We start from the raw sequence: 15958 nt of genomic DNA on the forward strand, positions 1-15958 counted from the left end.
TAACAAGATATTGATTGCATTTGCTATCAATAAGAATCATGGAATCAATAAGCCTGCCATAATTGTACTAGTCCCGTGGTTCACTTTGATTATCTTTATTGTGGCTTCTTGAGCAAATGGATCGAATTCGGAAGGCAGTGGAGAATGCAAAAGCCAAGAATGTTGATCGGATGGAGAAAACCATTCAAGCTGTTAACAATAATGATGTGCTGGATTCTATCTGAATTTGAATTGTAGCCTTTTCTCAAACAATCTAGTAAACGGAATTCTTCAAATGTATTATTAAGTGTTTTCTTTAACGTAGACTGATAATTTGTCGAAACGAGGCCCTAATATCTATTCATACGGTGGAGTTACAAAGGTTGGTCTCGAATATGTCCATACTTTTTGTGATTATTCACATTCGGCATATGAAAATGTGACGTCTTTATCTTTGAATAGTAAAACTGTCGATCTAGTTTTAGTGTAGATAAGCTGCTGACGAATCAAGGATTATCCATTCTTTGTACATATCTGTCTCTCGGTTTCTATCCTCATTTGTCAATTTTGATGCTAGAAGACAATTTGTTGACAGATGAATCGTTAAATATCCTTTCCAAACTTATTGAAGATAACATGTGTCCTGAGTTGTCTGAAATCTGGTTATCACGTTATAGTTGTATGTTTCTGTTATAGTTAGGTAATTATATTAATCAGGAAACGGGGAGATTATTTCTTGACTACTGCACAGACCATCGAATCCAGGTAGAGTTCGGAGGTTGTCCGAATTTTTCATTTGCGCCATTATTAACACCTACACAGCCTCCTTTTCTCGTCTATCGCGTAATAACAAAAGCAGAACAAGTAGGTTCTGATTTATATTCTTCTCTTCACTTTGCTGATATTCGAACAGCAAATCAATGGTCGTCAGATAACGCTAAACCAATTGTGGGAATCCAAATATTCTATTATGGGATGGGGAAAATGGCTGTAAAGATGCTTGACACTACGGGAACTCCCTTTATGCCCAATGGAGATTGCGGTGAGTTGGCTGTTTCAAAATCGTTATCACCTATCGTGTCTATGGAATTTGGGTATATGAACAGTAGTTACCGCTTAGTGGGAATGACAAATTCCAAAGATGGAGTAATTGTAGAAGTGAAACTTTGTTTAGTTGTCCATTTATATGTTGTTTGTTGGGCATGTTTAGGACAGAGATGCCGATTTTCGGTTGTTATGGCGCTTTGAATTGTTTACGATTACAAAGAATCCATATCGATAATGGCGTCAGTTGATATTGAAATGGAGACTTATGCTGACGAATTCCATCCTCGGTACTCATTAATCTGGTGTTGGAATAATCACTAGTCGAGAGGAAACCGTTGAAGTGGGCTTAGAACTTGTTGGCAACAGACCCTTTATTCGGATTGATGGAGATATGCTGAGTCTGGAAGAATTGAGGCGATATCGAAAAACAGTTATCGTGAATGCTATGGTTCCATACTCTGCAAATATTGTAGGGACGATTGCGAGGATTTGAGTATAGTTTATGGCATTGTGTCTATTGATTCTATCTTTCTTCTCTTACTCATGGAGTGTTTTCATTTTCTGTTGCCTTTCGTTTGTTTGCAGCGTCATTCTGTTCTTTTCGCCGCATTTAGCCTCTTGGTCCTATAGTTGGATTGTAATTAGATTACCTGTATCATAACAATATAGACTGGGTTTGCTTTGGCCGTGCAAGAAGCTTCTATTGTATCGGTGGCGCTATCAGCTCTTCTGTTTAATATCTCCTCTCTCTTTATGAATGTTTGTCTAGCCATGTCCTCGATGTTTTCCTTTATTGTGATGGTTTTTTCTGTCAGAGAAGAGTCATATGTAGTCTATATCTCTTTCTCCTGCTCAGCGTCTCCAGACCATTTATCGCATTGTTCCTGTTATATGTATCGTCTTATCTTGCTATTGAATGTAGATCACAATGACCTGAAGTAGATTTTCTTTATTTTCCGATTCCTATTGTTTGTTGTAATTACCCAAGAGAGAACTTTGACATCACTTTTCAGTTTTACAAGGAGTACATTTTCGAGAAAATGGCTGTAGCTCGTTGATTTATCTCGATTGACACCTAGTTCACCTTTGGAAAAACTGGAAATCAGGGAATGGGCACCAACACTGGTTTTGGTGGAATGAATAACAATAACTCATTTGGATTCGGAGGAGGAAACAATATGGGAGGAATGAACAATCAGGTAGGTGTTTGGGTTTGTTTTGTGTGATGGATTTGTTTATGTAACAATTGTGTAGGGAGGAATGAATCAAGGCCAAGGAGGAAATATGGGAGGATTTGGAAGTGGAAACAACAATGGTGGTGGTTTCGGAAATATGGGGATGAACAACAATTCTATGGGTGGTTTTGGCCAAGGAAATAATAATGGTGGCGGAGGAATCACTGGTTTTGGTTTTTCCACTGGTAATCGCCAAAACAATGCGTTTGGAAGTGGCTTTGGTACAAATAATGGTGGATTCGGAAACAATACAAATGGCAACAACTTCAATCGCTTTGGAAGTACGAATTCTTTCGGAAACAATAACAATGCCTTCGGTAATAACAATACAGGTGGATTTGGGAATAACAATGGAGGTTTTGGAAACAACGGTGGATTTGGCAATAATGGAGGTGGTTTCGGGAATAACAATGCAGGTGGATTTGGCAACAACAATGGAGTTTTCGGAAACAATAATAATAATGGAGGATTTGGTAATAATAATGGGGGCTTCGGGAACAACGGTGGATTTGGCAATAATAACAGCGGTTTTGGTAATAATAATGGAGGATTCGGGAACAATAATAGTGGCTTCGGAAACAACAATGGTAACAAAGGTCTCTTCGGAGGGAATAGCAATAATGGAGGTGGATTTGGATTCAATGCCAACAAACCAAACAACTTCGGGTTTGGTAATAATAGTGGAACCAATACAGGGAATGGAATGGGTTTTGGAGCTAATGCAAATAACGGAGCTAATACTGGGTTTGGTTTTGGAAATAACAATGGAAACAAACCTGGTGGTACTGGATTTGGTTTTGGAAATAACAATACTGGAAATACTGGGTTCGGCTTTGGAAATAACAATATGAATGCAGGCGGTACTTCTGGATTTAGCTTTGGTAATAATAATACGAATAAACCTAGTGGTACTGGGTTCGGATTTGGGAATACCAATACTGGAGGTACTACTGGATTTGGAAATACCAACAATGGAGGCAATAATACCGGGTTTGGAAATAACAATGGTGGAACCAATACAGGATTTGGATTCGGTGCCACTAATACTGGAACCAATACAGGGAGTGGATTTAACTTTGGAAACAATAATGCATCTAAACCGGGAACTGGTTTCAGTTTTGGAAACAATAATGCAGGAGGAAACACTGCGAATACTGGTTTTGGATTTGGGAATAACAATGCCAATACTGGAAGTACGAATACTGGATTTGGTTTTGGGAATAATAATTCCAATAAACCGTCTACTGGATTCAATTTTGGTGGGAATAATACTGCCAATTCTGGAAATACAGGAGGGTTCACGTTTGGTGGGAATAATGGAGCTGGAGGCACAAATACTGGAGGATTTGGTAACAATAATGCGAATAAGACGGGAGGTTTCACTTTTGGTGGAACCACGAATACTGGTGGTTTTACCTTTGGTAATAATAACGCAGGAAAAGCCAGTGGTTTTGGGAGTAATGGAAACACCTCTCAGCCTAGTATATCACCAGCTCAAGCTACACAAACAGTGTGGAAGTCTCCCTATTGTCCTCTGGAGAGTCTTAATGAGCGTATCCAGGCAATTGAAAGTAAACGAAGTCAACAGACAGAAGCAACTCCTCTTCCACAAACTGTTCGTGAGGCTTCAAATGTATCAGAAGGTATTGCCGCTTGCTATGCGGTAGCTCCTACTCCTGCTGATGTTCTCGTTCAAACCCGTGTCCAACTTCACCGGAAAGAAATGCAAGTGAAAAGAAGCGAAGATTCTCGTCATTCTTCGATAGGTTCTCCTAAGGATGGTAACGTAGATACTCTGGAGAATCGCAAACAAATGATTGCATCTCTCATAGGTGAATCTGTTGATACAGGCATACCTGTACTTCTTTTCCTATTCATTGAGTGTATAGATGACTCTTGTTGTTCAATACCGATCAACCATTCGAACATTGAAGTGTCAAACTTCAATGACTATCGATGAGTTGATTCATCAGGTCCAGGATACTGTAGGAATTCTTTCCATATCTCACTGTAGTTCCCTCAGTTAAAGGATGTTTCGTATTATCTCATGTATCAGAATTGTCTACTTCTCGAATCTAAAGCACTCCTTAGTCAACTTCTACCAGAAGGAGCTCTTCTCCAAGTCATTACTCGCTCTCCTATTCCTGAACCAGAACCATCTCCTGAATCAGATACAGTTAATAAAGAATCGAATGACTCGTCAACTCTCCAGGATGCTACATCTGTTCCCAATGCAAAGTTCACATACCTTCCCATTCTCACTAATCCAAAACGCATCCTGATTCCATCTCTCGCCGAACTCAAAGAACTCAGTGAGGAAGAACTGGGTCATGTGGAGAAGGTTAGCATTAAGGAACCTGGTATTGGTTGTATTGAGTGGGAGGAACCTGTGGATCTCCGTGGTTTGGATCTGGACACTCTGATTTCGTTTGATGTGGAAGATGGGTATCCTTCTGTTTCTGTATGTATGTGAAAAAGAGATCAGATGTAGGTGGATACTGGAGATAGTTCAATGCCAGTGGGAACGGGTATTAATCATCAAGCTGTTGTTACATTATATGAGATTTATCCGTTGACGGGAGAGAATGAACAAGAGATGATCGCATTTTTGAAACTTCAGTCACAGAAGATCGATGTCGAATTTATCAGTTATACTGCAGAATCTGGATCTTGGAAATTCCGTGTAAAGCACTTTTAAGTTGATTCACTAGTTCGGTCTTGTTTGTTAATCATTCTCTCTCAGAATGATCCTTGTTCTGCAAATGCAGTTTCCGGCCGTTGATATGCGCTACCACTATAGCGAAATCACCATACCGGATAGAGCTGCGGTTCAAGATGTGAGCCTCTTTGTTTGGATTCATTTATAGTTATTTCGTCTTGTGTGTGCCGAATGTGGGATTTCATCAAACTCGGTTGTCAAATTAACAGTAGGTGGCAATGAGTTGAATTCATGTGATATTCGTTGTTTGAAAGACTTAAGTAGGACTTTTTGTTTCGTTTCATATAGATATATCGAACTATGATCTAATCTGTGCGACAATCCTCTTATCATCTCAGCAATCTACTCAGACGATTCAACATAACCTTAAAAAAGAGGAGCCAACAGGAAGATCAAGAAATGTTGCAAAATGCGTTGTCACTCCATTAGAAAGGATTGCCAATAGTCTCGAGGAAATGAAACAACTAGCGGTGACTAGTTGGGATAGGAGATTTAAACGTTCTCAATGCTCCCAACGGTCAGAGCGAAAACGAAATTGTATATTATCGCATCACTCATTTGTTTGTATTAAACAGTCAATTTTCGTAGTAGTACATCTTTTACTCTTTCCATTGCTTCATAATCCTTAGGTTGAGTTGTTGGAAGATATGTTAGAATGCTCTTGTATACATCAAAGAACAACGAATAATCCATTGAACACCACTCTGATCTGGATGGGGTCTCCACTTCCGGAGCTCTATCAATCTCCATAGATTCCAGAATAGGCATCGAAGTTGATACTTCTTTCAATGTATGTGCCTTGCCAAATACAGACCGTACCCCTGTAAAGAAAGGAATGATTTCAGCATTCAGAAACTCGTCTGCTGTTAAGATATCTGAATCGGAAGAGCAGTACTGTTCAACATACTCATCATATTTCCTTGTATACTGTTCTAATAACAAAGGAGGAATCTGTCCCATTTCTGTGTTCTTTTCTACAAGGATATAATCACCCCAAGGAACAGATTTGGAAGTCAGTACTGTTTGCCAAGTCTCAGCGATTCTGGATGGAGTTGCTTTGTCTGGCTCTGTGAGTAGACTCGATCTAGTGTTCCAGTGATAATACACACTTACTTCAACAACAAACGAATGAGCAACTGTAATCCTCGGTACATCGGAAGAATCCCAAGAGCTGCTTCTTGAGAGACTACCAACAAATGAAGATTTTGAAGCGAAATCGAAACAGTCCGCTCCGAATCAATACAGCCTACATGCAATAGATCCAACATTCATACGAAGAAGGACGACTTGAACTGTTTGGCTCATATACGAGTTAATGATTATTCCCTGAAGATCACAAAACAGAACAACACCTGGGCGAGTACAGAGAGAATCGAGATGAAGCAAGGCTCCTGCTAAACATTTAGCTTCATGAAGTAGGAGTTGATGGCCTTCGACTGTTGAAAGCGTAGAAAAGAAAGAAACAGGGTCATCTGAAGTGGAAAATAACCAGGGACTACATGGCGAAATGCCATCCATAGTTAACACAGTCCATATTTGTACCATTGAATATACCTGAGGAGAGTAATCATGCTTACTACAAGGAAGAAAACTACTTGTTATGACCGAATAATGGATACTCTTGAAGAAAATCGGTAGAATCAATCTCATATATACTATCGGAAGAATAAGGAGAAAGGATAGAAGGAAGAAGATCATTAGGGATGGAATGAATAGATGGATAGAGGAGAGGAGGATTTGCAGATCTTTTGGATACGATTTGGGAACAAATATTCTGCAGAAAGGCCATTTCGTATCCCTCTAATGGCTGCACTTGCGTCTTTGAGATATCTAATAATCAGTTTCCATAGAAAAAACATACACTGTAGATACATCCGAAGTTCTCCTTCACTTAGATTGATATGACAACATGAGGCCACTCGATCAATATTGTAGAGTTCAGGAATAATATCATGACAAGAGGGAAGCAATTTAGATCCTCGGATCTTCCCATTCTCTTTCCAGTGCTTGATGATCTCAGCAATTCCTCGATAACTTAGATTCATTCCCCATTTATTTGAATATAGTTGAGTCAAAGAAGCGATGGACTCTCGCTTCTCACCCCAATACTTGATGATCTCGAGTTTTTGGTCTTCAGTCAGTTTGTTATACTTGCTTCGTTGGTTGTGTTTCCGGACGGTCTTGGACACAGGATCATCCATCCTACAACCTGAAAAAATCAAATATCGCAGCTGCAAATTCTTGATTGTCATTATTCTCTCTGCAAGACACAAAGATAGTGTATTCATGAGCGTATCTTACAAGAGAAGTATTCTTCTCTTATCTTTATTAACACATGCCCTGAGAGGTACCTTATCTTCGGTATTTGGTTTGGATTCCATTATATTGGTAGCTCTCACAAAATGAATTAGGTTCTTACGCCTATTCAACCGAAATGTGTGCTTTGACAACTGAAGTAGGAATTATTGGATATAATCATTTCCAAGATTGTAAAAATGTGTTATTCTTTTTGTATATTAAAACTGAAATCTCCTTCAGTTCGTCAATCTCTCACATTGCGAGATATTCTGTCAATGGGTATTCCAGCAGTGTTGAGTGCTATTGGGGAACGTGTATTTTACTATCTTCAAACGAGTCTCGCTGATGAGTTGCTTATTCAAGCATTCGAGTCTTTTGAAATCGTCGTCATTGGTATTGCTTCAGTTATTCTTCTTGGGCGGAAGTATTATACCTAGTTCCCTTCATTGTAGATTAACAGGAATCCACTGGGCCTCTCTTATTCTTCTCTGCAGTGCTGTACTTTCGATTCAGATTAGTTCCAATCCTGTCCAATCGGTTGGTGAACTCCCATTGCTTCCTTGTTTTATGGGAATTGTCTTTGCTGGACTTCAGGGAACTGCTGGTGTGTGTACAGAACGCATCCTCAAACAGAACATGATGATGGATATTAATCAGCAGAATCTCTGGATCTTTTTGTATGGATTAGTGTTGCATTCGAAAGTAGTTGGGGAGCAGTTGTAAATATCATCATAATGATTTCCTCTGGAGTGAGGTCTTTTACTCACCAGTTGACTTTTTCCAACTTCAATGGATACACGTTTCTGTTCATTCTATCGTAGTGGTGTGATAGAGAATGATATATAGAGAGACTATTCGAGGAATTGCAGTAGCGTCCATCTTCAAGTATGTTGATTCGGTTGTAGAATCTTTTGTATCATGTTCATCGCTGATTCTTGCTTCCTTTGTTGTATCCTTCTTTCTCGATAAGGAGGTTCCATATCCTTTTGTTAGAATAAGGAGAAACCTTAATACTACGATGTCCTTTTATTTGGCTGTTGGAACACTCTTTATCGCAACTTATCTTTATGAATCTGCACCAGAAGCGCCTGCTGTATTGGATCAGAAATCCCTCTCACTGAAGGGAGTTGATAATAATGCGGTGGGAATGGAGAAACTTGAAGAGGAGATAGCAGTTTATCGAGAGTCAGATACTTCTGTTTCAGAGCCTAGTGAACTATGAAGTGTTTGTTAACACACAAGGACAGCGCAAACTATTATTTGGAGTATGGATATCCATACAGACACATAGGATAATACATAGAAGAATTACACACATATGAACTAGGAGAAGAACCATGAAAAATGAAAGGCGCATTTGAATTCACTTCACTTGGTTCTCTTTTGACAGGAATGGGCATGGGATATGGAGAGTTCCTCCATTCTGCTTTCATTATCGGCATAGGAGGGGATCCATCCAGACACAAGTCCATACCATCAGTTGAACTCTTGACCACCATTGGCTGCTGCACTCTGTTAGCTTCTTGAGATGCGAGCATATACAGAACATCAAATGATGAATGACTCTGAAAATTAAGAGAGAGAATTTTTGCAACCTGATTGGATAATACTTGAAGACGTTCAGTTGATTCACGCATGGATCGACTATGATACGTTCTCTTCTTGACTGAAGGACTCCTTTCCTTAGGGATTCTAGAATAAAAACAATCCGGAATCTGTACTTGGTACTCAGTTTCTTGATACCCTCCTCCCTTAATTTAGCCTTCTCGCAAGTATTACAAACAAGACGTCGCTTATAACTGTCCATAACAGCAAATCGTTAAAATCACCGTGATCGACTACAAGGCTTCCCATTCTCATGGTCACATCTTCCATAACCAGGACATTGACAATGCGAGCATTGAACTTGGTCACACCAAATACATTTATTCGGTTTGGGTCCTGGTTTGCCTATTCTTGGGAGAGAATAGTTCGAGCCTGCACTATTCTTTTCTGGAGAGTCTTCTGCTACTACTGAACACGTCTAAAGCCAAGGTTAGAATACTACTTTGGATGGATACAACAATCTCCAAGTATCATTCAACAAGCACATACTGATGGTAGCATATAGTATTCGCTCCTTGTTCCCTGGTTTCAAATAGATATGATATGTAACACAATTATCAGAGAAACGTGGAAACATATGTGTTTCGTCAACAAGTATACCATAGATAGAAAAGCAAAAATGGCAAAACATCAGCTGATTCAAGATGAGACTCTCCTTCGTTTATCAACTCGCTTTCTAGCTAATCGTTGTTCCGGACAATTTGTATGATTCTTACAATCCTTTTAGATCACCACAACATCTTAATCTTACTAGACAGTGACACTTCGCACCACAATCCAATCCAGCCAAGAAACATTCACAGTACCCTTTTAAGCAATTGTTCTTTTTGCAATTGCATCCTTTCGAAATAGCAACAGTTCCATTCTATGCCTTACCCAAAAGAATCATTTCCACAATTTGACGAAATCGGAATGCATTTGGGTTCTTTGCCAGGATCAAAGCCCGTGCTTCCTGTCGAAAATAGAAATGTTCCTAGAATCAATCCCTCATCACTTGCTTACTGGTGTATTCATACAAGATTGGCAATGACAACCATGACAATAACTATCAGCAGCAAAACACTCACAATACAGCTTGAGACAGCGCGACTTCTTACAATTACACGGAACAGACGAAAAGGGTATTACATCAGCTGAGACCTCCAACCCCTCATCCAAACAAATCTCATTACGATCCAATGGGGGAGTACGAACATCTTCCAAGAGACTCAGATCAACTGTGAACGAAGGTCTATCTTTGAGTATATTCTGAGAGGGTTCATCACTAATGGGAGTCGATTGTCCAGTTCGTAAGGATAGGAGAGCATTCTTCAAAGGTTCGTCCGAACTCTCATCATCTCTAGAACTCTCTGGTGATACAGAGAAATGGAACTGAGACATTGTATCATGAATGATTGTAGGCGGAGATGGACTTACAGAGGTTGATGGCATAGATCTTGTGTTGTAGAGATGATGTTTTGAAACACTAGGAAGGACCTTCGTTTCAATTCGTTTTTTGTGTCGTTGTGAAGGAGTACTTTTTGCTAGTACACCTGCAAGAGGAGTTCGTGAAACAGGTGAACGAGCAAATGATGTGGATCCTGTCTGGATCGTTTTATTGACACTAAAACCACATCGTTTTGAAAGAGAGGAAATAGATGTTTGGGGATATGGACATACAGAAAACTTATCCAATTGAAAGGCTAAACACGATACAACATGAGAAGATGAATTGGAATGCATTGGAGGGAGAAGAAAGCTTTGTGTAAGTGAATTCGAGCCAACACCCTCTAAGAAAGGATGAATTCGGTTTTCTCGAATTCCGAACGGTTTCTGAGGGTTCATCGCTTTCCAAAGTGGTTTCTCACTAGAAATAACAACATCGGAGAGATCGAACCTTTGGGCTGACGACCTCTCTTGTGCTTGCTTAAGAACTTGCCGTACACGTTTTGCACTAGATAAATAGAAAGAAAAAGATGATACGCTTGTTGCTCCTCACTACTTACAAAATGCCGAATGCAAAATCCTTTTCTTGTTGATTTATCACTGTTCTGAGTATGAGGGAGAAAAAAGAGATGGACTTCTGGGTCTTGTTGCAAAGAGAGTGGCGTATACCGTTCCTCCTCTCTCACAATATGAACAACACTCGGTTCATCGATTGATATCTCCTTAAGAAGTGACTTCGATAATGACTGTTCTCTACCAATTAGATAGATTGCAGAGCCATACTTGTTGTGATTTGGAGCATTAGAATACAGCATTTCTGGTGAAGAAGACCGACTTAAGAGAGAGGATTCTGCAGTCAAAGGTTCTAGAAGATGTATACTACTACCAAAGATTACCTGTAAGAGTTTTAGGAATACAGCATTCTACTTGCGTGGAATCCATAACGTTCGTCAACACAGAGTTATCTTCGTTCAAAGAATAATAAAATTAAGAAGACCAGCTTAATCAAACGTAGTGGAAATTTAAACACTTCAAGAAAGAAGGAGGCAAGATTTGAAAAACAAAACCACAGATCCATGTCCGCCATCTTTACCAAATCCCCATGACTTCGAATTATCTTGTGGATTTCAATGAAGAATTGGGATTTCTAACAAATAAATGCTTAGTAGAAACTATCGAAAATACTGTTTTGGTCCAACATAATCATCTTATCTTCCTTCTTCACTTCACTCTCAGATTCATGCTGTTCTTCCGCTTCTGAATCATGCTGGCCCCATTGTACATTAATACTAGATCGACGTTGAAGACCAAAGAGTTGGCTCTTCATATCACGAATACGCTGTTTTCTTGCAATCTCATCCAGATTGTACGTTTGAGCTAATCCCGCTCTTGAAGTCTCACGCAGAGTATCTTCAATATCTTCTCCTGTAAGAATCATTGTTAGCAACACTTCATCATAAGAGATCAAATGGAACGTGTTGGTCATTAGTGCATACTGAGCACATTCTAAAGCTCGTGCAGCTGCCATTGCGTTCCTTTCAATGCAAGGTACCTGAACGAGTCCCTTCACAGGATCACAGGTCAATCCCAACATGTGCTCAATAGCCATGCCGGCCGAATATTCGATCTGTTCAGTCGAGCCTCCCATTAAGAACGTAGCAGCTCCTGCGGCCATTGCACATGCCACTCCGACTTCTGCTTGGCATCCAGCTTCAGCTCCAGAAATAGATGCATTGACCTTGGCGATATTTCCAATTATACCAGCCACAGCAAGAGCATCCACAATATCATCGTCTGTGATACTGTTCATATGATGTTCCAAATAATACATCAAACCAGGAACAATTCCACATGCACCACATGTGGGAGCAGTCACAACAGTAGCACCTCCAGCATTATTCTCTGATACAGCCAGAGTGTAAGCAAACAGATAGGCATGACGCTATAATTCACTCTTTCAACAAATCAATACTCCTAGATGATCATTACTGCGTTGAGCTGCTCGATACATATCATGTGCCTTACGAGGCAGATTTAATCCTCCTTGAAGAACACCCTTTCCTTGTAGACCAGTTTCAACACAATGCTTCATTGTATCCCAAACCTCATGAAGGAAATCGCGGATTTCCTCACCCTCACTTTGATAGACAAAGTCATCTAACTTGAGTCCAGTTTTTCGGCACCAACGCATCAGAGCATTCATTGTAGAGTAATTGTACACCTTGTGAAAGGTCTTCTTATACGGTCCCTCAATCTTATTCAACTCGGAATCCACAATAATAGCTCCTCCGCCTACACTATAATAGGTTTCTTGACCAAGTTCTTTCTCTCCTTGACATGCCTTTATAGTCATACCATTTACGTGAAACATGAGTGTTTCGTTAGCCCTCCAAATGAAAGTTACTTTCTTTGGCTTCAATTCATTCTCAATGGCAACATCGGTCATATGACCCTTCCCAGTAGCTGCAAGCGACCCGTATAGAATTACTACATAGTTGTCAACTCCTTCATCGTATAAAGAACGAAACATCTTGGCAGCATTAGCTGGTCCCATCGTATGCGAACTTGAAGGTCCATGACCAATTCTACGAATTAAGTAGAACATTGGAAATCACCTATAGAGTTCCTTCAAGGAGGGCATTCCATCTGTCTCTGTTGCTGAGGCATAATAGATATGCGAATTTCCCTACAGATCAATCAAGGGGTCTTGACTCCAACCTTGCTAGAAACAATGCGGATATGAGAAGTGGATCTCTTCTATAAATCAACGAATCTTGGGTAGTGCTCACCATGTTACTTTTGGTTTTTTGTTCTTCTTCTTCTTTTGGTGTTGTAGGATCGATATTCATTTCAAAAGAATGATGGTTCAAGGAAACAAACAAAGTCCTATACAAGCGTAAATTATTATTATGAATTCTGTTTCAGGATTCTCACGGCATTTCCAATACGGTGCTATCCATAATACAACTTTACCACCCTTACCTGAGCTCTATTAGCCATATCAATGGTCGGATTAATAGCAAGAACAGCACGAATATCTTCCAAAGCAGAACGATATCTCTCCAGACTCTCAAAAGCCAATCCACGACGAAGAAGAGCCTTTACATTCTTAGGCTACAACTCAGACATCTCAAGACTTCCTTACATCATACTCAATCACACGGGAGGCATCGGCAACTACAGCCTCGTAGTTTCCAAGTTGCTGATAACAGGCAGCTCGGTTGTTGTAGCAAGCACACAACAAGTCGTTCATTGGAGCACCCTCACCAGCACTCTGAATGGCTTTTGTGTACTACAGTAAACGAGAAGAACCATTTCATACACTATTAATAGCCTCAGGGAACTTGCTGGATTTGAAATATTCATTTCCTTCAGCTTTGTACCTTTCCAGAGGAGGCATCTTGCTCATGGCGGCTTCTCTCAAATCCTTTGCCTATTGCTAATGTATTCTTGAAAATCCTGTACTCGAGGAGCAGCGATCTTCAACAAGCTCAGAAGATTGGGATCATTTGCATTGTATGTCAGTCCTTTATTCAAGGTATCCTCAGCCTCTATGAATTCTCCCTAGACATCAATGCGAGGACTAAAAATATACAAGATTGATCATGGCATTAGCAGCTCGATGGTAACCCTTCAGGAAAGTCTTATCACGCTCGATGCAAGCAAGACCGTCCTCTTTAGCTTCCTTCCACTTTCCAATGGCAGAATAGGCCATGGCTCGATTAGAGTAGAGAATGTGGTTTGAGGGATCATGCTTGATGGCCTACATCCACTGGTTACATCCCATTCATACAAACAAACTTCAGTACACTTACCTCGGTGTAGCATTCAATGGCTTGAGGGTACATCTTCTTAGCAAAAAACCCATTTCCTTCGGCCTTCTTCTTCGCAGCAATATCAGACATCTCCGATTACGCTTAGAACAGAAATTAATCTGCAAACCGAAAAAACCACAAAAACTGCCATAGTTCTAGAACATGATCTGAAAGTTCGATTCTTAGATTATTGTGTGAAAATGGATTAGAGGCCATCTACCTCACAAATAAGCTAGTACTAGGAAGAGACAGAGATTATCACGATTGGTCATATATACACTGATCCCAGTTCAAAGTATACTAGAATAAATGAATAAACACCAAATTATAGTAAGATTTGTAGACATCAGTATCCAAGTTATGTCAGTTTATTTGCAAGGAATCTAAATTCTGCTCACTCTCATTCTATAATAAGAAAGCTGATACCAATAATGAATCATCCGGATTTGATGTATAATTGGAGAGAGAGAAGTCTGTATAGACTATACCTCAAATCCGCTGGAACGTTGATCTAATCTTGACATTATTCTTTTCAATACCTATCTATCTTAAATGGCTGATTGTGAGCAAGTTGCAAAATCGGAGGAATTCAAGAGAATTCTGGACGACAACGATTTGACTAGCTGGTGGGATTCTTTCGTCATTTGTTGATCCAATAGGATTGTATGCGATATTGAGGGTTATAGCAAGCTTATTGTCAACTCAGCAGGTGAAGGTGGCTATGATGAGTGCATTAAACATCTTGATTCCAAGAAAGTGAACGATATTGGTGTATGTGATTTTTAGTGCCAATTTGCTTTGATTGAAGTCATTGGCTTGGAGAACAAATCGGCTGTGACGAGTCGACGTGCGAAATTCGTGTTCATTGCCTGGATTGGCTTAGACACTCCCATTATTGAGCGTGCTAAGGTGAGTACCATTTCGTCTTCTGTCCGTGAGTTCTTCGGAAGAGCCCATATTGGTCTTCAGGTGAATACATTGGAGGAGATGTCCAAGGAGAAGATTATTAAGGAGTTAGATCGCGCTTCAGGGTGTCACGCTCCTGATGAATACATTTTCGACATCACTGCTGAAGACATTCAGTTCGCTGGTGATCATGAGGAAGAAGTGAAGACAAGTGAAGAGACATTTGACAGCCTGTGGGAGGAGTTCAAGAAGCAGAATTCTCCTGTAAACTGGATTCTGTGTCAGTTGGCAAAGGACGAGTCTCTTCAAGTGTTCGGATATGGAAGCAATGGTATCTCTGAGATGCTGGAGAAGTTGGATGAGAACGAAGTGTTATATGGCATATTCAAAGTGATTGCATTCAATCGTGAGGGTTCGTGTACTTCAGTTCGTGAGCGATTCGTGTTTATGACGTGGGTTCCTGAGAACGCTTCTGTCTTCGCTAGAGCTCGTGTGGCTACACACAAGCAGGTTTTGTTGAAGCGTCTGGAGACATATCATGCTGAGATTCGTGCTGAGTCAAAGGAGGATATTACACGTGAGGATATCGTGAAGATTCTTGACAACTCGTGCGGTTCTCATAAGCCTCAGAAATACGTCTTTGGACCTGGAGATGAAGTGGAATGTCAGGAATAAGCGTTTCGCAGTACTAGATTGTTAGTTATTCTGTTTGTTGGATAATATATTGTGAGATGATCACAAACAAGAAAACAATTCAAGATTAACAGCTCCCAACCATTCGATTGGTGATTCAACCCACTTAGAAGTAGATCTGCTGAGAAGGACCCATCGTGGACTTGATGTAGACAACCTTGATGTTCTGCCACTTCTTCTTCAGAAGAGAGACAAGGAAGTTGCAAGAAAGAACAATGTTGCTCTTCAACTGATCC

General features: G+C 40.1%; 6 protein-coding genes across 6 annotated transcripts; 3 read left to right on the plus strand and 3 right to left on the minus strand.

The window, feature by feature from the left end:
• Window positions 1-2135: 2135 nt before the first annotated feature.
• Window positions 2136-4959, plus strand: JH06_3730 (hypothetical protein; the record flags this gene model as incomplete). The annotated part of the gene is made up of 5 exons (XM_014670657.1): window positions 2136-2225; window positions 2281-4119; window positions 4151-4246; window positions 4276-4722; window positions 4753-4959. 5 exons carry the CDS (start codon window positions 2136-2138, stop codon window positions 4957-4959), a joined length of 2679 nt encoding a protein of 892 aa, XP_014526143.1.
• A 2307-nt stretch (window positions 4960-7266) lies between these two features.
• On the plus strand, window positions 7267-8001 carry JH06_3731 (CMP-sialic acid transporter 4-like protein; the record flags this gene model as incomplete). Its single annotated transcript, XM_014670658.1, has 4 exons — window positions 7267-7341; window positions 7373-7435; window positions 7467-7702; window positions 7731-8001. The coding sequence occupies 4 exons, from the start codon at window positions 7267-7269 to the stop codon at window positions 7999-8001; spliced, it is 645 nt and encodes a 214-aa protein (XP_014526144.1).
• Window positions 8002-9595: 1594 nt separating this feature from the next.
• Window positions 9596-11123, minus strand: JH06_3732 (protein tesmin; the record flags this gene model as incomplete). Its single annotated transcript, XM_014670659.1, has 6 exons — window positions 9596-9748; window positions 9779-9856; window positions 9886-10729; window positions 10760-10816; window positions 10846-11061; window positions 11092-11123. The coding sequence occupies 6 exons, from the start codon at window positions 11121-11123 to the stop codon at window positions 9596-9598; spliced, it is 1380 nt and encodes a 459-aa protein (XP_014526145.1).
• A 347-nt stretch (window positions 11124-11470) lies between these two features.
• JH06_3733 (L-serine ammonia-lyase) lies at window positions 11471-13157 on the minus strand (the record flags this gene model as incomplete). Its single annotated transcript, XM_014670660.1, has 5 exons — window positions 11471-12250; window positions 12281-12893; window positions 12924-12994; window positions 13027-13065; window positions 13098-13157. The coding sequence occupies 5 exons, from the start codon at window positions 13155-13157 to the stop codon at window positions 11471-11473; spliced, it is 1563 nt and encodes a 520-aa protein (XP_014526146.1).
• Window positions 13158-13215: 58 nt separating this feature from the next.
• On the minus strand, window positions 13216-14213 carry JH06_3734 (stress-inducible protein; the record flags this gene model as incomplete). The annotated part of the gene is made up of 7 exons (XM_014670661.1): window positions 13216-13260; window positions 13291-13422; window positions 13454-13600; window positions 13631-13741; window positions 13774-13872; window positions 13904-14071; window positions 14124-14213. The coding sequence occupies 7 exons, from the start codon at window positions 14211-14213 to the stop codon at window positions 13216-13218; spliced, it is 792 nt and encodes a 263-aa protein (XP_014526147.1).
• Window positions 14214-14675: 462 nt separating this feature from the next.
• On the plus strand, window positions 14676-15704 carry JH06_5645 (actin binding protein; the record flags this gene model as incomplete). The annotated part of the gene is made up of 3 exons (XM_014670662.1): window positions 14676-14749; window positions 14783-14879; window positions 14910-15704. The coding sequence occupies 3 exons, from the start codon at window positions 14676-14678 to the stop codon at window positions 15702-15704; spliced, it is 966 nt and encodes a 321-aa protein (XP_014526148.1).
• Window positions 15705-15958: the final 254 nt, after the last annotated feature.

Source organism: Blastocystis sp. subtype 4 (genome assembly GCF_000743755.1).
Source record: "Blastocystis sp. subtype 4 strain WR1 chromosome Unknown seqid_0245, whole genome shotgun sequence".
NCBI lineage: Eukaryota > Bigyra > Opalinata > Blastocystidae > Blastocystis > Blastocystis sp. subtype 4.